The sequence below is a fragment of the Phalacrocorax carbo genome, chromosome 23 (assembly GCF_963921805.1).
Source record: "Phalacrocorax carbo chromosome 23, bPhaCar2.1, whole genome shotgun sequence".
In the NCBI taxonomy this organism is placed as follows: domain Eukaryota; kingdom Metazoa; phylum Chordata; class Aves; order Suliformes; family Phalacrocoracidae; genus Phalacrocorax; species Phalacrocorax carbo.
Window position 1 is genome coordinate 2566144 of NC_087535.1, and position 25710 is coordinate 2591853.

Genomic DNA, 25710 nt, shown 5'->3' on the forward strand with positions numbered 1-25710 from the left:
GGCTGCGGAGGAATCCAGAAGATGGATTTTCTACCCCCTTTTATGACAGCTCCCCGAGGTGTTTAGATTCATGAGCTATTTTAATTGCTGCCTGTGCTAAAAACAGATTTTTTCCCCTGATCAAAACAGCTCTTGTAATCCTCGACCGCAGCCAGCTCAGATGCTCAGGGCTGGATCAAGGCTCCCTTTTTATACCAAGTGATCTGAAGTGCGCCAGGAGCCCCCCGTGAGGTGGTGCCCGCGCTACGGTGCCCGTCACACTTGGAAACGTCCGTGCAAAATTTCCTCTTTGCTTTGTGCTTCTTTCATCAAAGGTGTTTTCCTAAATAGGATTCTCCATCAATCCTGGCTTAGGCACAGCTCAGTACTGAGTGAGTAAAGGCTTGTATGAGACACTTAAAGCCAGAGGGTGTTACACAAGGGGTGGATGCACAGGGCGTTACGTTGGGTTGGGTTTGGAATTACTGCTTATATTTGTGCCCTATTGGAAGAGTTTTGTCCTTGCCTGACTCTTGGATATCCTTTGGGAGGCAAAACCAGGGAGCTGGATTTGCTTTTCTCTTCCCTGCCTCCAGCACCGTGCTCTGTAGGGTCCCAGAAGGATGCCTGCAGCAGCACCGTGTTCCCCAAAGCTGGGGTTACTGAACCAAACCCAAACTGCCTTCAGGCTGTCTTCATCGGCTGGGTGGTAGTTAAAAATAGGGGGAAATTCAGTGCATTTCTAGTGTCTTTTCAGCCTTAATACCCTAATGCTGCTGCCAACACGCAGAACAAAAATAGCCATTTTAAACAGATGTATTTATTAAATATTACTAAATACTGTGTCGCTTATGTTGTCCAAACACATATAGCGTGCGCACTATGTAATGACTATTATGTATGGTACGTTCAAGGTTGTGTCCATGTACAGAACAAGGGCATGTGCTTAACAACAGGCTGAAGGAGAGAGCTCTCATTCCCCGCGTTGGCCCGCCAGCCTGGCCCGGACCGTACAAGAGAACAGAGGGTGGTCCCAGCACCCCGACGCAACCTTTGCAATGCTGTTTCACCCCAAATTTTCATGCATTTTTTCCTTGGCCTCTCCAGCCATTGCTGGGTCCCCACGACGGGGGTCTTGCCCTGTGCCATACCTGGGGGCAGAGATCCCCACCTCCATGTGCAAAATGTCCCTGGGTTGAAGTTTTGCCAGTAGCTGCCCATCAGCGGGTGAACACTGCCTGCACACCCCCCAGGTAAATGTCACCTGGCATGGCCAAGGCTGTCCTCGACGTCTGCTCCCGGCACGGCAGGACAAGCAGGAGCAAGTCGTCAGGTCAGAGGTGTTTTGGAACAGCTGGACTCTCCTGGAGGTGAACAACTGCTTGAGTCAGGGCATTTGCATGCGGTCCCGTCCTGCCCTAGGTACACGGCCTGACTGGGTTCGGTCTTCTCACCTCTCGTCTTCCCGGTGTTTGAAGTTGGTTTTATGTTATCCCCTCGCTGTGCGAGTCTCCCGCACGTTCCAGCCTTTCTGCCAGCTTCTGGTGATATCTGGGGTCTCAGTGATTTGTACCACTGTCTCCTCCAGCCCTTGGGAAAGCAAATTCCTTCATTTAAAGGACTTTTTTCCAGCGCTGGTAAACATCTGCAGGTCAAAGGGGAAAAGTGTCATCTCTCGCTGCAACCGATCCAGCGTGCAAGTGCATTGGGAGCGCACGAGTGTTTGCACGCTGGGAGAAGTTTGTTCCATGTTCTCTGTGCATTAACTAGGCCAATTATGTGCACCAGGTCCCCAGGAAACTCAACAGGTGCTGCATGGAAGGGGCGTAGGATGCTCCTGCTTCACTCAGCGCTTGCACCTCCTTGGTCAAGCCCAGACCCAGCTGCCAAGCTTCAGGAAGGGTGTAAACGATCCCATGGGACATGCAGGAACGTGCTCCTCTGTCCAGTGCACGGCACGAGGATGGTTTCCTCGCAGGAGCTGGGCTTGCTACAAAATGTGGTGCTCTAGGAGCGCCTTGTGAGTGCGAAGCCCAGCCGAGCGGAGCCGGGAGATGTTCTCCCCCCAGGCTCTCCTTTGGGCATCTTGTAATAGCTTCTTCCCTTGCAGCTGCCATGAAGTAATGCATTAAATGGGATTTTCCATTCCCAGAGCCAGATGATGAAGGGCAGTGCGGTGGCCACGAAAAAGCTGTTATACCTGCAGGCAGGCAAGTGAGTAGCTCCGTGGGGAGGTGCACAGTGAATGCAAGAAGGTCCCTAACAAGGAGAAAGCCCAGCACACAGCACAGCCCCACGCCGAGGCAGGGCCAGCCCCAGGAGAGGGACGGGGGGCACAGCAGGACGGACAGGAGGACAAGGGACACCTGACCTGGCATGGGCAGGGCAGCACCCCAAAGGGCAGCGGCTCAGACCTGCGAGGGCTTCGTGGCAGGCTCAGACACCCCAAGCTCCCCTTGGGATCCTCAAAACCCAAGAGGGGCCAGGCTTTGGGGCACACCTCGGGGGTCTGCCAGCCGAGGGGGTGCACAGCCACACCGCAGCATTTCCCACAAATCGCCCTGGCCTGCAATGAGCTACGGGGGGCATCTCAAGGCAGGAGCCGGATGCAAAATTTGCCCTGCATCCTCACCCGCTGCAGACACCGAGGCCCCGGGACAGCATCTCAGGAGGCAGCATCCTCCCTGGCCCGGTGCCACGCTCCCGTGAGATGAAACCTTGTCATCATCCTCTTAGTGACAGCGAATTTTGCATTAATTGGCTCATGAAGTGCTGGGCTGATTTTTCTAAGCTGCCCTCCCCCCACCTGGTGCTCAACAAAGCAGGATTAGCGAGGACTAATGACTTCGGAGATGCCAGATCCCAGAAGCAGCCTGAGATGCTTTCAGGAGAAGGCCCCCGGCTCACACTGAGCACCAGGCGGGCAGGGGGGCTGTGCGGGGCACGGAGCTGCTTTGTGCCCGGGCAGGATCAGTGCCCAGATGGCCGGTGTCTGTGATCCCAGGGATTTTCAGGCAAGGCGATTGCTTTAGCTGTTTGAAGCCACGGCAGGGCGTTTAGGGAAGGATGAAGGTAATACCAAGAATTGGAAACTGATCAAAACCCCGGGGCTAATAACTTGCCCTTCTTTAATACCTTCTTAATATCTTCAGCGGCCTCAGGCAATCAGGGTCTCCATTTTATAACTAAGAGATTAAGCCAAGACGCTGGAGTCGCTCACGAGAAGGCACCTGGGCTCTGGGAGCCGCCGGCCACAGGGTGCTGCACCGACGGCAGCCGTGGCTGCTCCCGTCCTCGACCCACCGCGCCAGGGCAACATCCCTGCTTCGGGCTGGGTTATTTGGGACCAGGAGCCTGTTGTGCAAAGGGCTGGGCAGGTTTTGCTCCTCGTTTCCCCAGTCACCGCTGCCCTGATGGGAGGGGAAAGGTCCAGTGACCACAGAAGGAGGATATTTGGTTCAGCCGTGATATCAGGAAAAGCGCAGAACAAGGAAATGGGAGACACGAGTTGTTTTTCTCACCAGGGTTTTGCCCGGCAGGCACGTCCCATGTGCCGAGGCAAGATGATGTCCTCTGGGAAGTCAGCGAGGCGACAAAAACCCCTTTGCTGCTCTGTGCAAATGCCAGCCCACACCTGGCCCCGCATGAGCTCAGAAGCAAAACAAATCGGGGCATCACATGATCGTCCCACCAGGTCCCCACCTTGTCCCCAACACCAGCTCGCCCTGCCCCGGTCACAGCCCCAGCACCATTCCCCAGGTCGTCCTGACAGTTTGCAAACAGGCGAGAGCGGTTTCAGTTTCTCCTGCAGTAAATCTCTCCGGTTCCCGGCCAGAAGGAAACATGGTGCTGGTGCTGTGCTTGTTCCTGGCATCACCGGCAGGACCCAGGAGTGGGATTTGATGTTTTTCACAGTCCTGATTACCCTGTGCTAAATTAGACAAAGCCCCTGCAAGGTATCCCCCTTCCTTGGGGCCTTTCGGCAGCCAGTGATTCAACCCTCTGCGGCTTTATCAAACGTTTCCTTAAAGGCTTCGCGAAGGGGGATGTCGGTCTGTGTGGGGAAGGGCTGCTTCCTTCTTATGAGGACTGCTTCTGTTTCATTTTACTTAGGGTTTTACAAGGACTGGAAATATCGTGTCCTCCAGGAGAGGAGGTAAGAGAGCGGTGCTGGGCAGACGCAGGACTGTCACACCATGCATGGCACTAACCCAGACCCACAGGTTGGTTTGCCACCACCACCACCTTCAACCCACTAGATCACCCCACCTCTTGCACACTGCGAGCCCCGAAGGGTTGTGCCCTTCGCTCCAGGCTGGATCCCAGCCTGCCAGGGGAGATGCTCCTGCCCGTGGCACCGCCCTCAGCGCGGGCAATCCCCCCCGGCCCCAAGCTCCCTTAATCCATGGCCCTACTTAGGGGTCTGGGCGAAGATTAGCTAGGAACTAATTCCCAGGGATTAGGGTTTAATCTCTTTGACATTTCACATCTTCTTAGACCTCGTAGGTGAGACCCCGGCAGCTGTAAATCCCCTTGGTGCTCGAGGGAGCGACAGCGAGGGCAGCTCCTGCGCCACGCGGGAACAAGCTTTACCCAGTTCTTGGTGTCAGATCAAGCTGCTTTGGCTAATAAATCTCCTTCTGCTGGAAATAGTAAATATAAATAGTAAAAAATAGCAGGGCTGCACCGTGTATCTGCTAAGACTCCCTTTGTGCCACTTTGCATCTGGCTTGAAAGGAGCAGCCCACAACAGCTGTAGCAAAGCAAACATTATTCCATGTACAACGTCTGCACACATCACGCATTAGACAGGCCTGGCAGTCATTTAGGGACCAATTTATTTGAGTTTTAGGGTTTTTTTCCTGAACTGGATAATTGGCTGACAGCAGAAGCTACAAAAATTATGTTGCGTAGAAAAGCAGGTAAATAAATACACGCACATAAACACAAATGAACCATGAGGTTCAACACATGCACTTGGTGAGAGCTAAAATGCAAATACAGGGTGAAATTTGGGGTTTGTTTGATTTACAGACTCTTCGCCACCAGCCAGGTGAGTTTTAAGCATTTCATGCTGCTCTGGCTATCGCTACGGTTTTCCTTAGAAGATTTTAAATCCACACGTCAGAAAATCACCCCACCTCCAGGTCACCAAGAGGGACTGTCCCCCCCATCAGTAAATCTGCATCCTTGGGTTCCCCAGGCCCCGCAGGCCCTTCGGAGCAGCCGGTGTCAGTCCGGGCTCTCGCAGTTGTCTGTGCTGAACTTTTCTTTGTCCTGCTGAGACAAAAGAAAGCATCCGTGAGGCCCCTTCCCAAACTGAGCTGGTGCTGTTGGTCTTCTAGAGGAGGAAATTCTCCCCAAGGAGAGCTGCGGTCACACCAGGCTGCAGCAGTGCCGTGCACTACGGGGCATCTGGCTGCGGAGGGGCAGCGGGCAGGAGGCAAAGCAAGTCCTGCTCCTTGTGTGTGCCTGGGCCATGCTCGTGTTGGAGAAAAGCAAAGGCAGCCCCAACAGCACAGATCCAGCACCCAGCCACCCCCCAGTATAAGCCAGTATGATTGCTACCCACCCAGGTCTATCGATCACCCTAAAACTACACCCTTTGCCCTAACTTGCTGCTGGAAGCTCAGCCCTGGACCCGGCCCTCCTCCCTACCTGGAGAATTTTGCTGTAGGACAAGGGTGCAAACGAATCTTCCAGGTAGCGGGTGCCGAAGCCCATGATCCTGTTCACCGCCTGGTTGCAGATGCCCGCCACCTTGGCCGTGAGGTGCACTGTTAAGGCAAACTGGATCTCTTGGGGGTTGACGTTGGGTCTGCTGGCCGTCATCTCCTTGCGGACGTAGGCGTCAGCCAAGTCCTTGAAGGAGCTGTAGGACATATCGCTGAAGAACGTCCGTAGCCGTGCGTCTTCCTTCACCTGGTTGAGAAGCAAGCGAATGCACATTATGAGTCAATAACTTGGTGTGTCATCCTTGCTTTCACTCCATGCTAGGATTGCAGTTGAGGGAGGACAGACAGACAGCCACAATCACACCCAGTTGAGGAATTAAAAGATGCCATTTCCTTGATTTTACTGAGCCTTTGCCTGCACCGGGAAATCGATGGTGTTGCTGTATTTTACAGCAGTGCAGAGCTTGGCCTAGATCCCCTCGACCCCAGCACAGCTCTCACCTGCCTGTCCAGCTCATCTCCTGCGCTCTGGAGCAGGGTGACAATTCTCCTGATGGCTTCATCTGCAGAGAGAGATCCCACGTTATGTCCAGCCCTTTCTCTGAGCCTCACACCCCGGTGCTCTGTTTAGACTCCCGGAAAAATTCCCTGAGCAATGTTTATCCACCTCCATCCCTCCAAAACCCCTTTCAACCTATTGCCAAGTGCCTTGTTATCCTCAGCCAGCAACATCACCCTCCTGCCTTTGAATTTCTCTCTCCCCATATCAAGCCCTGACGCTGCAAATCTCCCCCAAAGTCTTCATATGACTGTTCGGGTCACGTAAGACCCTGGGTCAAGCTTGAAGCAGGGTTTGGGTCCCGCGCAGGCTCTGCATGGGGACAAGTCTCGTGCCCGTGTTTTCTATATGTGCCAGCGATGAAGCTCTTGCGAGGGCAGCACTCACCGATCCCGTCGGCGCTGGCCGGACGCGGTGGCTCCCTGCATCCGCGTGCTGTGCTCCCCTTGCTCTCGCTGCCCTGCACGATCAGCCCGATCTCTTCTGAGAGCCGTGCGTAGTAACCGTCGGGCTGCTCCACGTCTGCTGGAAGAGAAACACGTATTCAGAAGCCAGGATTGCTTTTTGTTTTGTTTTGTTTTGGCCATTGATTGACGGGGAACAGCAGCTGCAGCGGCGACCGCGTCCACGTGGTGCTCGTGCCCACCCTGGATTAGTGCACACGGCCGGTGAGCAGCGGGGCTGTGCCCTCCGAGCCACAACCGAGCGGCTGCGACTCGCCCTGAATACACCGAAGCTTCACAAAAATCCCCTCGCGGGATTTTCGGCAGGGGAAGGGACGGGGGTGTCCCGCGGGCTCTGCCTGCTGTGCCGGCTGCCCACACCCTTCTCCACAGCAAATTGAAAGCAGCTTAACGTTGGCCCTAGAGTGGCTTAAGATTTAATCTCAGGTCTTCAGCGCAGGTTTAAACTAAACCACCGTGTCCCTTTTTTGCCAGAGGGGGAAAACCTGTGCTTGGATGGTTACTGCCGAGCGGCTGGCTTGGGGTCACTTGCTGCGCTCGCAACTTGGAGCCATGACGTGTGCTCAAAGCACGGGCAGGTTGACCCTTTCCTGGGGCAGCATGTTGAGACTAGAGTCCCCAAAAGCTATCCCAAACCCCAGAAAGCACCGGGAGGGTGATGCTTAGGTTAGAAACCAGCACCAAATACTATAGCTTCCCAAAAGAAGCCCAGCAGAGGTGCTGTTGACAGTAGGTTGGTTTGGGGTCGGGGTTAGGGGTGGTGGGGGTCCCACCTGGTGAGGCCGGCGCCTGGATGTGCCGCAGGGGAAGGCAGCTGGGTCTCTTGGCCCTCGCCCCAGCTGCTGCCTCTCCCCGCTCCTCCTCCGCATGCTTCTTGAAGGAGAAAGCCCTCTTGAGGCTGGGCCCCCTCTTTGGGGCTCTGCCCAGTGGTGGGGACGTGTGCGAGTCCACTCCAGGTCTTTTAGCCCCTTCTGGTTTGGAGCTGTGAGCAGCTTTGGCATCTTTCTCCTTTGGTTTCTGCCCTGCGTTTTCCTTCTGGTCCTCAGGGCTCTTCTTGAAGAGGAAATTCAAGAAACTTTTGAACCAGGTGCGTTGGGTTTTGCCCCGGGAGGAGTTTTTTGTGCTTTTCGTCTTGGGCTTCAGCTCCTCTTTAGGGACTTCCCCAGGAGTTTTGCTGTCACATTCCAGAGCCTCATCCAGGTCTGGTGCTTTGGGTCCCTCCTTCCGGTCCTTCTTGGGGCTGAGTTTGGCACACGAATACTTGGAGAAGTCGCTTTCCGACCGTTGTATCCCACCTGCCTTCCTCCCCCGCCCGCCAGCTCTCTCCTGAAGCCTTTTTTTGGCCACCAGTGAGTTTTCGCAGCAGCTCAGCGAGCGCCTGACATAGATCTCCAGCACTTTCTTGGCCTCTTGCCTGTCCAGTGAGAGGATCTTCCCCGACGGCTGATTCCCTGCATTCCACCGAGGTTTCTCTGCAGTCAGAGCTTGCATGTTGCTGTGGAGGAAAATGACATTTTCAGCTTGATTTTTTGCTTTCCCCGGATGCTGCGCGGTCCGGCAGGGCACAATGGAAATCACCCCCATTTTGGCACCTGAAGGTGCTTTGTGTGTCCAGGACTGTTTATGTTCCCGGTAAATGATCAAACCCTTTGATAGCTGTTATCTGAGAGCTCCTCACGCAGACTGCACACGTGGGGTTTTACGACGGGCTATAGACATGGCTGATAAAGGAAGCGAAACTGCGGGGAGGGGGGAGACGAGGAGGGAGATCCAGAGGGTTTGATCCAGCAGGGGTATCATGCAGATACCGCGGTGCTGTCTCTTCCTATTGCAACATATTCCCATCCTACGATGAAAAACCACACGCCAGGAGCGCCGCTCCCCCAGTGAATCGCACAACCCAGATTTCTGCATATCTTCCCTTAAAGTATTGGCTGCTAAAAAAGTAAACCCACTCCCCAGCAAGGCCAGGCGCTTCCAGCCCTTGAAGAGGCCAAGGGCAATGTGGGCTCTTGCAAATATCCTCAGTCACTGCCACTATTGGCTGAGCATGTTGCGATGGTGCTGCCCCTCCGTGAGCTCTCACCAGCACAGGGCTGCTAACGGAGCTCCGAGTGCCGCATCCTTGCCCTTCCCACCCCTCTTTCCTCCACATTTACAAGCAACATTGAACAGGAGATGTTACTATTGAAAAAACAGAACACCATGCCTATGCCTCGTGGGGGCTCTACTTCAGAAACCAATTCCATCCTTCAGAAAACCAGACCCAAACCAGACCCAAACCAGACTTTCTCCACCACTGAACGGCTCACGGGAAGCCAGCACCGAAATGGGGCATGCTCGGCTGTACAAACCGCCCTGGAGCCGGGCATCAGCCTCCGTTCGGTCTTGATGAGCATCACAAGTTCACTCACATACCCCAAGCTGGCCTTTTTTTGGATCAAGAAGACAAGTTTCCTTCATCCAAGCCAACACCAAAGCCACCCGAGCACTCGATAATAAATCAATTAGATTTAATCACAGCAAAGCAACAACACCCATCCTACTTTGATTGATTCCAGTACATTGGCTACACCATTCTTTATTTTCTCTTTGGGTATTTACCTTTCCATCAGTATTTCTGCCCTTCTGGATATACGTCAAGACAAGCTCCTCGGCCACGGGTGCTAAGGGTTGTCAGACTCTCCTGGGAGGTGCCTTTTTTATACCTGGCTCATTTTATACCAGCAGCTGGCTGAGTTGGGTGCTATTTTTAGCAGCCATTCAGGTAGGAGAGCGGCCTAAGCTTTCGCCGGGATCCCTGCTATCACCTCCCTCGTGGTAGAAAACCAGTGGGCGTGAGTTTCATTGGAGGAGAAAACAATTTCCTTATGACGAATAGCAGCAAAACAGCATAAAAATCACCTGTCACCTGGTGTAAGCACTGGCCTTTGAAACCCTCTATCTCAGCTAGCTGTTTGGCATTGGGTTTTGGTTTGTTTTCTTTTTTTTTTTTTAATGGGTGTGATACCATGTATGGGCTTTTCTGGGTTGTTTTTGTAAGGAGAAGTCATAACTTTCTCAGATAAATGGCGTTTCAATGCAGCAAGCAGATCACTCCGCTCGCACCCTGGAGCTTCCAGGAAAGCGGATGTTGCGGGCTGTTGTGGGCCTGCAGGCGCTCTGGGGCACGGTGCTGTCAGGTTGTTGCCTAACACCGAGCATGGCTGGGCTGCAGCCTCTTTGAAACCCACCCTGGGGTCCTTCAAACAGCCCGTGCACCCACCCTAAATCATGAAATGAGGCGGCTTCATGACCCCGAATCCTTTGCACCCACGTGGCTCCCACTCAGCCTTGCCCAGGGACAGAGCATCTCCCAGGGCTGAACCCACACAACACAGGCCTGCCCATCCCAGCTCTGCAACCTGCCCCCGGGCCAAACAAACCTTCCCGCACCTTTCTTACACCAGAGATCCATTTGGCCCCTGTGCCTGTTGCACGTTCCCGCAGGCTGCTGCTGGCTATCCTCATTGCTATTTTGCCATCTGATGGCAATATTTCACACTGCACCTCGCAGGGACGGCGCTGGATGCGGATGCGTTTGCCGGGTGGCGGCTGCTGGCACGCAGGCTTTGGAAAACCCCTCGGCAAGATTTCCACCTGAGAAGCGCTGCATTTTCTCCAGTCTTCAGCTAGGATGATGCGCTGCCCATCTGCCTCCCGGACACAAACGGTCTTTTCCTGATAATGGGTTCAGCTTGCAACTGAGCGAGTCCAGGATTATTGTCTTTCTGCTTCTACAAACTTTCTGTGCCATAATTTCCTATAGCTGGGAGAGATCCAGTCCATTTCCCTCCATTTCTCCTGAGCCTACACCGATGAATCAGTCTAGTATTGATTAGGAATTACCTGGCTTTGTCTTCCAGCTCCCCCATCTGCTTCTGATAAATAATTAAACCATTCATCAGGAGCTCCATGCTGCTAACTAGCACATGACCACATCCCTTCATAAGCAGATCGATTCCAGTAGGTGAGAAGGAGTTTCACAATCAATTTTTTCTCTTTAACATCCATAAAATAAAATAAAAAGCCACATCCACTCTGGCACTGGGGCGCAGTTTGGCCATCTCCAGTTTGGAGATCTTGCTACTGGAGATCATCCAAGGCTGAGTCCAAACACCGTCCCTGCTCATGGAGGACTTCTCATGATTAAACTGGGAATCAGCATTGTCTTATGGCCTCTTACAGGCTTTTCCTCTTTGTAGCAGCATTTCTGGACACAGCCTGAGATACCCAAAGTGACTCCAGAAAAAGTCTTGACCTGAATTGTGATTTTGGATCTAGACCCTTATGCAAGTTCAGATCCCTGCTGGGATTTGGGATATGCCCAAACCTAACGGGAGAGAGGCATAAGAAAAAGATGTTTGCAAGAGGCCAAAAGCCCGTTATCAGAGTTGGGGAAAGAGAGCTGGACCCAAATATGTCTGCTTTTCTCACCAGTAAGGGGAGAGAATGAGGAAGCTGACTGAAAACACGGTCACGTGGAGGGAGCATGCAATGCCAAGGCTGGTATCTTCAGGCCAGCAATATTGGAGGAAAAAGCAGAACTAAAAGCATGGTGACACAGCAGGGTATGACTGGCTTATTTAGAGGAACTTGCTCCAGAAGATGGAAAAAAACAAGGCAGTGGATGGAGCTGCGCGGTGCGGAGGGTTGCAATGGGCTCAGAAGGCAGGAGCCACATCACCCAAATTTCTTCGGAACAAGAGACAGGCCACAGGCTGATGCTGGACATCAGGAAGAACCTCTTCTGCAGGAGGGTGGAACAACCTCAAGTGGGTGTCCAGAGGTGTAGGGGATCACCATTCTTGGAGTTCTTCAAGATTTGGCTAGCCAAAGCCACAGCCAATCTGACCGGGTGTTGGAGGCAGTTGTGTTCTAAGTGAACCACAAAGGTCCCTTCGAGCCAACACCAGCCACCTGGGCACAAAACTATCTGCACTTTCAGATCTGGTCCATGGCAGGGGTGTTGAGGGCAGCCACTGCTCCCTGCACAGCCACGGCTTGAACAGACCAACACATGGCCTTGGTGGAGACCTCTCAGCCCTGTTGCGCGGTGCCACTGAACCCAGAGCGTGATCGGCACCAGACCCCAAAGCAAATCCTCTTCTCCTCCAGCCCTGGGGCTGATTTTAGCCGCTTGCCTCAGCAGATGAGCAGTGCAAGACAGTCCCCTGCCTCAAACACCACCAGACCAGGCGCCGCTGAAGCAAGCACGATGACCTTCAGGGAACAAAGCACCTGCAAGCCTTTGGGAAAGCCCCCCTGGGGCACCCACCCGAGCGCCACTGCCCCTGGACGTCAGCCATGGTACGAGTCGCCGACTGCTGTGCGCCCTCCCTCCCCGCACGCCCGCGCCAAACACCCCGGCACAGGCGGCAGTTACTCGGCTGTTTACCAAAAGGGATGGGCCCCCGTTCCAGGAGAACGGCAGGTTTACAGCGGCCTTTCTGCCTCTGTTTACCACAGGGAAGAGAGACGCCTTGCCCCAGGGAGGACACGAGGGCTTCCTGAGAGCACGGGAAGAGCTCGCCATTGCAGCCCATCCTTGCAAAGGCACCATTTGATATTCACCCTCCAAGATCCCTCCGGAGCTGCAGTGGCACAGCACAAGGAGGGTTGAGTGCTTTTGGCAGCTTCCCAACCAGGAGAGCAAACCCCTGTCCAAGTCTAACAGGATCCTTAGTCATCGTAGGAAAAACCGACGAAAGGGCACCCTGCACATTCCCTGCAAGCACGGCGCAAGCACTGGGGTCACCGATCACCCGCTCCAACAAACCATGCAGGCTGGAGAAGTGATGGGATGCTCAGGAGGCATCAGGGCTGTTTCCACAGCAAGAAAGCAGGGGGGATGTCCTGTTCGGAGAATGTCAGGGAAAATGCACCCTTGGGTGTGTATCCCAGGAGCGACACAGGGTCAGGATGGGACAGTTACCAAGGAAAGAGGTCTGCTTTCCCACCAAAGCTGTCCCTCAGGGCTGGGCAGGACTTGCACTGACTCTGCTGGATTTCACCCCAAGAAAGATCTGGCTTAATCTTCTCAGGGACAAAAAAACCCACCACCCTTTGTGGAAGGAAGGAGGCGGTCTGGGTGCTTCACTGCACGTTCCTGGCGCATCCCCAGGCTGCAGCCTGGCTGAGCACTGGGTAACCTCCAGCCCCCTCTCCTAGAAGAGATTTTGGCCTCCCTTCCTAGCCAGGGCCTCCCAAACACTCTGATGCTGTGTTCATTTACCCCACTGGAGCGTCTCATTTCTTCACCGCTTGACTTGTCAAGCACATGCATTTTGCCAACAAGCTGGTGATTTTTTTTTTTTTCTTTTGGAAGTGAACCTTCTCAGCCAGCGTTTCCGGAGATGTCCAACTGTTGACATTTTGCCAACCAGCCACCATGCGTCCCACCACCATCTCTTGCTGGCTACACCCCACCAGCATCTCCAGGGTCCAGTTAATGTGGGTAAAATAGTTTTGGAGAAGCAACACCAGTTACAGTAAACGGAACTGTAGGTTCAAGTTGGCAACAACCAGTTTTGGTGGAAACATCAGTCGCCAACCCCTGCTAAAGTTTTTCACAAGGCTGACAGTGCCCAGACCCATTCACAGCACTGCTGCCCCAAAAGCAGTGCTGATGGGGCTCTAGATGACAGCCTGGGCTTGGGAAAGGGTCCAGAGCAAAGATACAAGGTAGCAGATTAATTTCTGCAGTGGGGCAAAAACCAGGCTTGGAAGGAAGTCACCTTTTCCTATCGGCCATGGAACACGATGCTCTTTCAGGACCTGTATCTGTGCTTGTCCACATAGCTACAAAATGCCACGTTTGCGCTGTGTTCAGGCATCAGCTGCTGGGCAGCTCGGGCTGTTGCACTCTGGTTTAGGGGCTGCTGAGCTGGGGGACAAGATCTGGGTCACCACAGGAACCACCTTTAAATGAGGAAGGCTTAGATTCCCCAGTTTCAGACCTTCAACCCACAAGAAGTTGAATTTTCAACCTTGCACAGTCACGGTATTTTATTTCCTCCACTGAAGAACAATCTGAAAATATTGGTGGATATTTTCAGATTCAAAACCACACACATTGTTTCTTCCAGGTCACTAACAATGCCTGGGCTTGCAGGTGTTCCTGCGTCGGACTCAAAGCACGTGTCTGATGAGTGTGCTCACTCATTACTGCCTTTGTTTCTTTTCACATTATTTAGTCAGCTAATTATAAAAAGCATTACATGGATGGAAAGGAGTTAAAATGAGACCCAGCTTAGGGCATCTATGCAGCCTGGAACTCCAGCCAGGCCTGATGCGGGCGGATATTTCAGCACACTCCCACCCTTAGTCACCAGAGCAACCCCACAGAAGACTGAGAGTACAGCGTACAGCGTATCTGCAATACCAGTCCATTCTCGAATTGGGGAAATGGCTCCAATTCAGAGCAGCGTGTCCACGCTTAGGGCCACTCCTCTCCAGAAGCACTTCAGTAGATGTTTAACCAGGAGCACGTGTTCCGGTGCTCTCTGCTCAGCACGTCTCGCTGTAAGAACAGAGCGGTCTTTACCAGCCAGTTTAAATCTTAAAAGAGAAGCATCAAAATTCACAGAGCAAAAATATCACATTCCCTCCCAGCAGACAGAAGAGAAGTGAACAGAAGACCAGCCCACACGTTCATCTGCGCTTTGGGGGCTGGGGGACAGTTTCTGGGTGTGTATCACTAATGAAGCCCCAGAGATGTCACAGCTTTTTGGCTCAGGGCAGGTTTTGAAATCCAGGGCCCGCTCCGTGGCCTTCTGTCCAGGAGACGCAAGAGATGCCGGCAGAGCACAGCCCTGTCTGCAATGCGCTGCTAGTGCCACCTTCAAAGATTTCCTTCTTTCAAATCCTCATGGTCCTCATCCTCCAGCTGCTCCAGTTTACTGGATTTCTCATGGATGATCTCCCCAGGAGTCTTCAAAAACCTACAATATATTTTTTTTAATGGCACATCCAAATCCAGCCCCAAACCAGGCTGTAAATGCTGGAACCCTTGCCTTCATCAGCTGAGCTCTGGAGCTCGCCAGAAGGTATCTGCCATCCCTGGGCTTTGCTGGGGATCCCAGCTCTTCCTTTGCACCCAGGATGCACCAAGCCTGGGGAGACAAAGCTCAGCATTCATTGGCCCAGAACCGGCCTTTTAAGTTTAAACTAGTCCCAGGGAAGCAGCCAGCACTGAAAACAGGAGGCTCCTGTTTGGAGGTGGACTTCAGACCTGGTGTCACTGGGGATGTTCCTGGGAGGGACCTCTCCAGCTTGGGTGTGCTCAGGGGCATTTCCTCCAGCACCAGCTGGATTCCTTGCAGGGGAGCAGATGGATGCTGGCCCCAGGGCAGGTTGCTGGCCTGCAGCCCTGGACCGTGCATCGGATGGAACCCAGAGCCCAGGCACCCAGCTCCTACAGGACAGAGCCCAGACACACACACCCACTGGGGTGTTGTGTTTGCAGGGGAGGATCTTGCTGGATGAAACCACTATCAACATCTGGAACCCACTGCTTTTCTGTGCCGCATCTATGCCGTCCCAGGCAGCTCATTTCTCAAATCTGCTTCACCTCACCTGAACAACAGCTTTTGCCCTGGCTCCTTTTTGATGATGTTAAGCTTGTAGTAATGTCTGAGAGCTCGAGACATCTTTTCGTACGTCATGTTCATTCGGTTCTGGAGGGAGAAAAGAATTGGGGGGCAAGGGAGGTCGAGTAGCAGGAAGCATCAACACCTGGTTTTGGTCTGGCTGCAGCAGGACCACACGTGGGACATTCAAGGTGGTTCTTGGGCATTGCAGGCTGCAGTGGGGGTCTCTAACCCAGGCTTGCTTCTGGGTCCACAGCCATCATGGTTTGCTTTCCAGGGAACGAGAGCCTCCCTCTAATCACCAGGAGGCTGGCATCTCTCAGTAGCCCTGCGCCCACTCTGTCCCACCCTTCCCTGTCCCTCTGCCATCAGCTCAAGGGAACAGGTCACAAAGGTGACATGCAGAAGCCCAGGAATAACAAATTTGTTCTCAATTGCATTTACCTTGTGGTTCCCCCAGAGCTGGGCAAGTCCATTTGGGTTAACGACCCGGAAGACCTTGGCTTCCTTGTCCTCCCACTTGATGTAAGGCTCATAGCGGCTGTCAGAGAGGAGCTGGTACACGTATTCCCACAGCAACCTGCAGTCTGAGGGTTCATGGAGAATAAATAGTCACAGAAGGCTCACTCAGGCTCACTAAGGCTCCAGTGAGTCAATCAGCAACAGGAGCGGGCATGTTAGCAATGATAATAAATATAAGAAGAGCCCAGAGCTAATGCACAGCACTTTCATTGCTAGATCTCAAAACACTAGCAGGAACTACAGTTTTTCAGGTGGGGAAACTGAGGCAGGGAAGGACACACTGATATCTAGAATAAATGGAAAGGAGACAGATGGGCAGACAGGACAAAGCACAATCTCATTTCCCCAGGGAACCAGGCTATAAAATCATATTTACCTGCAATTTTCCCATCCACTGGGGCCAAGAAGGCTGTAGGAAAAGAGCCAATGGGATCTGCCCTGCAGCTGCCCTCTGGGCTGTGATGGGAGAGGTTCAGTGGCTCTGAGCAGCTGTGAGACACAGGCTGTTCTACACAACCCAGGCAGGAGAAAACAGCAACCGGGGCAGCCTCAGCACTACAGTCTGTCCCTAAAAAAAAAAAAAAAAAAAGAAAAACCCAAACACCCTGTGGTGCTTTATGGCAGGTCCCAGGAGATCTTCCAAAGCCCTGAAACAGGGACAGAAGGAACAGCCCAGGTTGGTATCAGCCCAGCCAGAGCAGGCAGGTGCTAAGGAAAGCCTGGGATTTTCCTAAGGCGGGAACAGCAGAAGGCTCAGGGTGGTTAGAGGAGATGCTGAGCAGGGTGAAGGTCAGATACAGAAGAAAAACTAGAATAGGAGAATGCACAGGCACTCCCTTATAAATTGTTGTGGGGAAAGCTAAGATACTCATTACCTTACTCCTAAGCCAGCAGAAGAGCTCAGGAAATCACTCCCAGATGCACCAGCCACTAATACCAACCTACCCACACCCTAACTCCTACTAACCCCCCCAGGGCATTTATAAGCCTTGCTGGCCCTGACCAGCCTCACCTGGGGCCTCTTCCCACTCCACCCATCGGCCCAGAAATGCTATTTAAGCTCAGCCCTGTTTCTTTAATCCTTTCCTGGGTGTACTGCAGGAGAACTAGTCTCTAGCTAGGGCTGTGCTACTACCTGGCTATTGACTCTCCCTGCTCCAGATCTCAATCTGCAGGTAGACTTCCTAGTGTAGACAGGGCCTTACCCGGTCACCATGGACCCCCTGGTGCTGTCTAGCCCTGATTCTGACCAGACCTGCTTTATCACTACAAAATTCCTGGATGACCTGGACTGTGTTGGACCTGGTTGCCTTGCTCAGGTAGCGTGGGATGGGTTCAGCTGGCTGAGCTTCAAACCCCAGATGTGTGCAACCCACTAGCTGAGGGCAGGCTCTGGTTGATGGACAGCTGTCATTCTCCATCATACCTTTCTCTGTGCTCCTGGTTTCCCTGAAGGGTGAGTTCACCAAAGGGCTACACACCAGAGCTCTTCTTTGAGTTTTAATGTAATGGAGTATTTCATATAACACATCACCTGCAGGGAAGGAAAGCCTACTCAGATGATTTTGTATTATAGTCTCTCTCAGTTGATGTTGCTTAGACTTCTGTGCTACAGAGTAAGAGGTTATTCCCCATCCCAAAGCATTTGCAGTCCAGATGGACTAAAGGAAGGAAGAGGGTTGTCCTTGTCTCCAGCACCCAACTAAAGCCAGAGCTAAAGCCTGGTCTGCTGGGATTCATCCAGCCCCTCTCAGCAGCCCACAGCTTGTGCTGTACTTGGATGGTCCTCAGAAACACCCTTGCACTCAGTCTAACCTGAGCTCGGAGCTCGGTATCTGAAGTCATCCTTGGTGAGGATGCACAGGGCTTTGCCGTTCATTTCAAACTTGCTTTCGTCGGTTTGCCGAAGGGAATACTCTTTCTCAGCCCATCTTAGCCAGTGTATCACGTCATCCTTGCTCCACAGCGAGGGCTGGATTCCTGAAACCAGGGGCAGCCTCTGAAACAACTCAGTCTCCATCTTCAAAACTGCTGAGGGGCAGGGTGGGATACTAGTCTTCTCCATCACCAAACTTTCCCTCTATATTAAGCACTTACAGGTCCAAAACACCCCAAAGAGAGAAAATGAATGCTGATGACTGGTCCATCTTGTCCCCGTTGACAGCAGGGAATGGTCCCTGGGTGGGACACCACAGCTGAACCCACCATATTCCACCCTGTGAGAACTCTTTTTAAGCAGCATTGACTTGCCTAACATCTACTCACTCAGCCTGCCTGGAAGCTTGAAGATCTCCCCCTCGCTGATGGGCGCGTGTCTGGGCTGGGACGGGGGTGGTAAGGAAGCTGCGACGGTGGGGCTGGATGAGCTGACTGCCACTTTACCCTGGGGAAAAGAGATCAAACACATCAGTGGGAGAAAATTCCCAGCTCTGGACCTGCTTTTGCTTTGGAGATGCCTCCAACACAGCAAACACTGCTCAATCATTTCTAACTGCTTTCTCATAGCAGCACGTTGTGCTGTCTGCAGCTCTTCAACACTGGTTCTAGGTCCTTTGCCAGCCCCCGGGGGAATCTCTGGTTGCCCAAGAAGAGCATTAGTAGCCAGAGATCCCCCTCTCTTTCTCCAGCTCTTCTCTTTAGCAGAGGCACCTGCCTTCATCCAGGCTCTGGATGTGGGTTATCCGTCCCCGCTGGCCCATGGCTGCAGGGAAGTAGAAGATGAAGCCAAGACTGGCAGAGCCTGTGGTGCCCGTGCTGGCACCCGCTTCCTGCGGCATCCTCACGCGCTCATTGCATGCCCAGGGTTTTAGGATGGACAGTACTTCAGTTCTTTGGAGTTGTGAAAATACAGCTGGCAGTAATGCTTATGTTTTGTCTTAAAAACACAGCATGAAGAGATCTCCAGCTTCTGCCCCAGTGATCATTTGGGCATGACTGGAAATAGCAGTCCTGTGGTTTAGAGAGATGTCCTCTCATCTTGCTTCCGCCGTTAAATCCCAACCTCTCAACAATTACGTCTCCCTCTCGGCTGCTCACTGAGGAGCCCCTCCAGCCTCAGCGCCCGGGTGATACGGGCAGTGCTGGGAGGAGAGGCAGCCCCAGCACCTCTGCTGGGCTGGGGGGGCAGCATCGCCCGGCTCTGCCTCCGGGCTCTCGTCCAGAGCGCGCGAGCCAGAAGGGAGCTCGGCTCCTGCTTTCAGCCCCATCTATATCTTGAAATATTACCGGCAGCCAAGCAGATAATGTTTCCCCTTAAAAACCTATTAACGTGAATCCCAGCAATTTCTCAGCCTCATTCTCTGGAAAATTATCAATTTTGTCTGCAAATAGTATTTTCTGAAGCGGTTGCCAACTCTGGGCACTTCAGTACAGCCTCGGGCAGATTTTCGGAGGTGGTTAGAGCAGCCAGTGCTCCTCGACTATGTGGGGTGAAGAAAATCACAGCGTGTGCTGACAGAGCAGGTGGTGGTTGGACACATCTTAAATGCAAAGCTGGTGTCCCCAAACCCGGGAGCGTGGGAGAGGGGAGCAAAGCGCTCCATCCTTCCTGGGGAAAATGCTTCCCTGCAGTCCCGGGGGAGTTACAGCAGGAGGAAGGCAGCGGTTTGGTGGTGGGTGGTGGGGTTTTCTTCAGCAGAAGGATGAGTGTTAATTTCTCTGCTAATGGTGTAAAATCGCTGGTTCTGTCAGGGTTCTTGGTTTTAGCAAAGCAAGCAGCTGCATAATATTGTATGAGGAAACCAGGGAAACTCCAGTATAAACTCTGAACAGGCTTGATAGCAATGAAAACTGTGTTTCGGATTCATTATAAGCAATAAGCTATGGGGAAAAATAAAAGTGAAAGAAATTCGCCGTGGTTTTTTTGTCTAGAACTCCTCTAAAAAGGTATTTTAGTTTTCTCCCATCGATGTGACTCACTTACAGTGAGATTTACAGTAAAAACAGACCAAAGTGTGATATTTTTCTTGCTCCTAAAGATTTCTAGGGCATAAGAGATGCATTCTTAATTTTTATTACTTTGTACTGATTTTATGTCCTCGGTTTTTTTCCCCCTGTTAAGCTGCTTTCCCGCGTTTCTGAGGCGGCATTTCCTCGCTTCAAGAGGAAATATTGCCCTTGGGAAATGTTCGAGTGGGAAAGTGGGTAAAGGGGGGGTGGAAACGAAACCCCAGCCATGGGAGAGCGGCTTCGGGCTCGGTCCCAAACGGGGGGGGCTGGAGCCCCCCGGCTGCTCGGGCTCCGGGAGGCCGTTCGGAGGCCGGGTGTGTGTGTGTGTGTGTGTGTGTTACACCCCCCCGCTCCGGGGCATGAAGCCCCCGGTGGAGACCGGGGAGCGGGCTGGGGGCGGGCGGCTCTTACCTGCATCCCCGGCGGCGGAGGGCGGCCGCCCCCCGCAGCGGTGCTCGGCGCTGCCCGGGTGCCCGGCGCGGGTGGGTCCCGTCCCTGCGGCCGCTGCGGCTCCGGCGCGATCCTTCCGGGAAACGAAATCGAAACGAGCCGGAGCCCCGGGAGGCAGGAGAGCGGCTGGGTGCAGCCGTGCCCCGTCCTGCCCTACCCCGGGGCCGGGGGTCCCGCGTCCCTCCGGAACGGCCACCGCCTCCACCCGGGGGATCCCCCCACATACACACGCACACACACACACTGCCGGGATCGGGACGGCGCCGGTGGCCCGGGGGTCCCCGAGGACCCCCGTCCTCCCGGGGGATCTTGTTCCCCACCTCCCCGGGCATGGCCACGGGGGTGGACGCGCCGCCGGAGGCGGGAGGGGTCGCGGGACACGCCGCGGGGTGGGGGGGGGGCGGCTCAAATATTTGCTTTTCTCCCTTTTCTCCACTGGGAGCGGACAGGGCTGCTGCGAGCGGGACCGGGGCGGGGGGGTGGTGCGGGGGGCCATGGGAGGATGCACACAGGAGGACGCCCAGGCGGGTGCACGGAGGGGGGGACACACGCGTCCGTGAGCACCGGGAGGCGCGCTGCGGTGCGCGCGCACCGGGCGGGGACGGGGACGCGCACCGGAGCCAGGCGCGCGCACCGGGGCGCCCCCGCCCCGCTCCCCTTCTCTCGATTCCCATTGGCTAGCCGGCACTGCGAGCGGGGCCAATCGGGTGGCGGCGGGGACGGGGCGGGGCTCGGCGGCGGGAGCCCGCCCTCCGCCCGCCTGAGGGAGCGGCCTCGGCGGGGACGCGGTGAGTGAGGCCTAAAGGTGGGGGTGGGGGCGACTGGGGGCCTCTCCTCGCCCTGCGTAGGGTCTGGGGTCACCCGTGGAGCCTTCCCGGCCCTCCGTGGACCTCCGGGAGGGGCTGCGGGGACCCTTCCCAGCCCTCTGTGAGGCTTTTGGCGCCTTCCCGGCCCTCGCTGTGCGCGGAGGGTGGCTTGTGGGCCTGGGGGCGCCCGTTGTGCGCTGTGTGCTCGGGGGAAGGGGGGCACCGCGGCGGCCGGGGAGGCCTTCCCGGTCCCCTGCGGGCGTTGAGGAGGATGTCTGTGGGGCCCAGGGGATGTCCGTGGGGTCACAGTTGGCCCCATTGTTCTCTATGGGCTTTGGAGGGGCCTGTGGGGCCGTGGGGGTGCTCTTCCCCTGGGGGCGTTTGGGGAGGTGAGTATGGGGCCTTCTTTGTGCCCTCAGAGGAGGGGCCGGCTATGGGGCTGGGAGTGCCGCCCCCTGCCTCGTGTTTACCTGGAGAAGGGCCCTTTGGGGCCTCTCCTACACTCTTGCCTGCGTTTGGCGGGGGACGGGGGCTGTTACCCCTCGAGGGAGTGCTGCATCCCTGCATCTCTGGCGTGTCACCCCTTTCCCCTGCGCTGTGTAGGAGGCCTCGGGGCCCGGGCTGTGCCCAGTGCCCTTTGATGGGGCTGCTGCTTGTGACCGCCACCCCCGGAGCGCGGAGCAGGGCGCTGGTTGCTCACGCTGCCCTCCTACACGCGTTCTGGGGCGGTAGGCTGGTGCGTTATTTTTCTTAAGCATGTTTTTAGTCTGGAGGTTACCTTCCCTTTCACCCCTGCATTCTGGCCCCACTGTGCTTTGAAAGGGAGGAGGAGTTTCTAAGGGGTTTTCCCCTAAAGGGGTACAGCAGGTGAGACCTCAGCCTGCCTCTGCTCATAGATGCCTTTTTGTGCTGTGACTCTCCCCATCCCTGATCCTGCTCTCCCTGTGCTGCCTTCTCAGTGACCTTAGGCTTCTCAGGGAAGGGGTAATAATAATGCTGACAATCTTTGGCATAAACCTGGGAGGCTGAGAACACACCTCTGTAGGGAGGAGAGTGTTTTGAATTACTCTGCTAGGATGGCTGCAAACCCAAATACTGTTGTAGCAGTAGGTTATGGCTTTAAGGCAGAAGGTTTACCTGTGCTCCCTGTGCCTGGCTTATCCTGACCACAAAGTCACAATCCTTCCTGCTGCCATTAGCAGCAATCACAAACTGTTAACTGGAAGGAGGTTGTGTCTGGGGAGTCGCCAGAAAGACACAGCTCTCCCTTTTGAGGTGTGTCCTTGTTTACCCCAGTGCCCGGACTGTGGGTCTGCACTGCTGACAGTCACCTGCATTTAAGGGTTATAAATACTTCTGCCTCCGTTTCTAGAAGCATTTTCATTGATGTAAGCATCGAAAGAGTGAATTAGTAGGCTCAAAAACTGTGGGTTAGTCTGTAAGCAAAGCTTCTTGCAAAGAGTTGTTAGTTATTCTTCACACTCAATTTCCACATGCCTTTATTACAGTGGAGCAATTTTATTTAGGGAAAAGGTTACTTTTTAACTAAAATTAATTGATATTGTTTATAACTTGTACGTACTTCTGTCACTAAGAAAAATGCGAAAAGCAGCCTGTGCCTGTACAGCTTATACTGGTGCAATTGTCCCTATTTTCTGTAATAACATCCACATTAGAGGGTCTTCTATGGTCTGATCTTATGGTTGAAATGGAGTAGTTTATGTATACTGATCCTAAGTGAAACCTGTGCAGAAGACTGTGTCCAGATTTATTTCAGCTTATCTTAAAACAATTAAGAATGGGTTGAAGTAAGTTACTCTTTCAAGGAAATAATAAGTGCGTGCCGAGTTAGCTAAATTGGTGTTTTTTTCAAGATAGACTTACCTGCAGCGTGTGAAATGCTTTTTGATCTCTTTCAGCACTGTCTTTTGCTGCTAGAGTTGAAGGGGATGAGTTTTCTGTTTGATTTGGGCTTAAAAGGAGGAGTGATCTTTCTGGTAGGCATTCACCACATAATTTTATTTTTTGGGAGCTTTCTGTTTTGTAGTTATCCTGTATAAAGTTGAGCGGACTTCAGTGAGCCAAGCCAAGCTGCAGGTGTCTACCTGGAAGAAGCTGTAGTCGGAAGGACCAAACTGGTTATTTATACAATTCTCAACAGTGGTGAGAAACAAGTTATAGCAAAGACATTTGAGCTGTTTGATGTAGATTGCATGTACCTACAGGCAGAGAAAGTGGTTGGGGTTTTGGGGGTTTTGTTGGGGTTGTGTTTTTTTCTGGAAAGGTTTTGTGACACTTCTTTGAGTGGAAAGTAAGATAATCATTCCAGACCCTCAAAAATAGGAAGCCTCATCACTGGTCATAATTGTGCCAACAGAAATGTATCATCCAAGATCCACGTGAATGTGGCCAGGTGTGTTGGATGTGGCCAGTATAAAATTACTCAGTGTTACACTTTATTTTTCTCTGCTCAATAGGTAGCCCTCCCTGAGCTATACATAAGTCATCTTTGTTTCCTTCCCCAGAGTATTTTTAACCATCAGAACTGAGAAAACATCTTACTTTATCTGATCTGATCATAAATTTGATCTTACCTTGGTCTTTTTGAGGTGCCTTCATATCTTGGCATGTTCAGTCTCGTCTACTCCAAATCCAAGAGGTTTCATAACTACTCGCTTTGAGTTTTCTGTTCAGGATATAGTAACATTTTTTGTGTGTTGATTCAGTCTGTCTTCCCAGGTCATGAGAAGTAAGAATCATGTCTGGTTTTATTAGTTCATGCTTTCAGCACAAAGTGTGGGGCATGCTAGGATGTGTTTGTCACTTGACCTCATCTTGAACTGATAGCATGTGCCCATGACAGGCAGCCAAGCGTTTAGTTCACAGTGTAGCAGTGTAGTCAAAGGAAACAGAGTATAATATTGTTTGAAAGTAATGCTTTTAACTCCTATTTAAGTACCTGAAGTACCTGAAAACCCGTAAGTAGAAAATTTGAGTGTAGAGAGAGGTCAATAATACTTAACCCTTTGTAATGAATTTGCTGTAAGACTTCAGTGCTGTACAGCAATGAACACACCTTTGTCCCCGTTTGCTGAAAGCTGTGATCATAAAGGAGTATTGGCCAAGCTGTAGGTAGTGGTGGTACTGCATTAATAATTGCGTCACAAAGTTGCAGTCCTGTTATGAAAGTCGCTGCATGATGACAGGCCGACTCAGCAGCCAAATAACTTGTGAAAGGAGACTTTCAGAGCTACCTGAAATAGCGCGTCCCTGTGCAGTCTCTCTTAGTTACATGGTCTTGACAAAGACGGTGTCAGAAATGCTTCCTCCTACCAGAAAGTAAATTCCTGTTTAATGAATCCAAAGTGAGCCTCCCTAAAGCCTTTAGCTTAGAAACAGACTCTGGGACTGCTGCTTTCTGTGTAAAGATCCCAGAGGAGTGTGTAGATAATGAGCTCTTTCTTTACAGGAAAAATGCTGAATTGGTGCCTGCTGATAATGGCAGCTTCAGCTGTCTACAGGATCTCCTGACTTTTAAATGAATTGCTTAATAGAAAGTAAATTTAGCTAGGTAAGTTCATTACTGGCTAATTTAACCCTTATTCAGATAAGCAGCACAATAAATACTTTTCTGTGGGGAAATGTAAAAGGCTGGGGAGCCACCACCATTTTTTCTTCTGCTTTAGCTCTAGTTATCCTATTTATGAGTAATGATGAGTTCAGAAACTATCAATTTGGTAAAATTAACATTTTCTGTAGAAGCAACGTGACTGCAATATCTGTTTTTTGGGGGACTTGGCCAGACTGCTGATATAGGCCCCTCAGACTTCAGGTGTCTGATCCCAACATCCCCTCTAACTCCAGCATGACAGCTGGGCAGAGCTTGTGGACCGTCTTTTACCGAGGTTAGTTGAATTTTGGGTCCCTCGCTTTTGGACAGCCTTGCCATGTAAATTACTGTCCACTGTACAGCCTCCCTGTTCTGAAAAATTCCCAAACTTCATCTTTTGTCCCGTAGCCCAGGCTGATCCTGTCTGCATTCTGAGGAGCTGAGTTGCCTTCCAGTGCTTGTTTCTTACCACCGTTTGTATAGAGAAGCTGGGACTTGTAATCTAGGCTGCTCAGGTGAGATGAGTCCAACCCTCTGTGCGCCAGGGTAAGTAGGGAGTGCTTTAGCATGCCCCATGCAGCCCTGCGTTACCCTGGGGAAAAGGGAGGCAACCACAGCTGCGTGAGGAGGACCTAAAGGAGGGACTCTGTCCAGCCTACAGCGTAGAGGATGGCAGATTAGGAGTGTGAATATCAAAACTGCAGTTTTCTGAGATGAGACTGGCTAGTGGCTAATCCCTGCTGCAGAGCCTGACAACCTGATTTTGCTACCACTTGTTCCCCAGCGCGGCTCAGGTGGCTCACAGCTAAGGTGGAGCCCTGGGATGTGTCTGTGCATGGTGGGAGGGGAGGCTGTGGAGCAGTGTTTTTGAGAGTCCAAGGCTGTCCAGCTTTCCAGAGGAAGAGGTTAATAACAGGAGGCCATAGCTGAGGAATATGTCCTTCAGTCTCAGGTCTGGAAGTAGTGGAGAGCCTCTTTTTATCAAGATCTTGTTAGAAAGTCCCCATGGAACTGGTGACTGGAATTCCTTTGCAGCAGACTGGTAAGCGAACTAGGCTGGGTTGTAA

The 25710-nt window shown here is 52.8% G+C and overlaps 3 protein-coding genes across 5 annotated transcripts in view; 1 reads left to right on the plus strand and 2 right to left on the minus strand.

Annotated features, from left to right (window-relative positions):
* Window positions 1-4837: 4837 nt before the first annotated feature.
* LOC104042536 (apoptosis facilitator Bcl-2-like protein 14) lies at window positions 4838-8337 on the minus strand. The gene is made up of 5 exons (XM_064472457.1): window positions 7451-8337; window positions 6601-6759; window positions 6156-6217; window positions 5638-5901; window positions 4838-5256 (listed from the first exon to the last, which is right to left on the minus strand). The coding sequence occupies exons 1-5, from the start codon at window positions 8259-8261 to the stop codon at window positions 5212-5214; spliced, it is 1341 nt and encodes a 446-aa protein (XP_064328527.1). The 5' UTR covers window positions 8262-8337; the 3' UTR covers window positions 4838-5211.
* A 5352-nt stretch (window positions 8338-13689) lies between these two features.
* ETV7 (ETS variant transcription factor 7) lies at window positions 13690-20687 on the minus strand. 3 transcript variants are annotated; one of them, XM_064472298.1, is made up of 8 exons: window positions 20189-20687; window positions 18095-18212; window positions 17645-17809; window positions 17256-17363; window positions 16206-16397; window positions 15752-15894; window positions 15294-15394; window positions 13690-14659 (listed from the first exon to the last, which is right to left on the minus strand). In XM_064472298.1, the coding sequence occupies exons 1-8, from the start codon at window positions 20192-20194 to the stop codon at window positions 14560-14562; spliced, it is 933 nt and encodes a 310-aa protein (XP_064328368.1). In that variant the 5' UTR covers window positions 20195-20687; the 3' UTR covers window positions 13690-14559. The 3 variants fall into 3 exon arrangements, with proteins under 3 accessions (XP_064328368.1, XP_064328371.1, XP_064328369.1); XM_064472301.1 differs by lacking the exon at window positions 17645-17809; XM_064472299.1 differs by lacking the exon at window positions 17256-17363 and having other exon boundaries at window positions 20189-20686.
* Window positions 20688-20935: 248 nt separating this feature from the next.
* The window catches only part of KCTD20 (potassium channel tetramerization domain containing 20), a 30792-nt gene continuing 26017 nt past the window's right edge, over window positions 20936-25710 (plus strand). The window contains exon 1 of the mRNA XM_064472280.1: window positions 20936-21015. The gene's annotated coding sequence lies outside the window, so the exon portion shown is untranslated. The remainder of the gene's footprint in view (window positions 21016-25710) is intronic.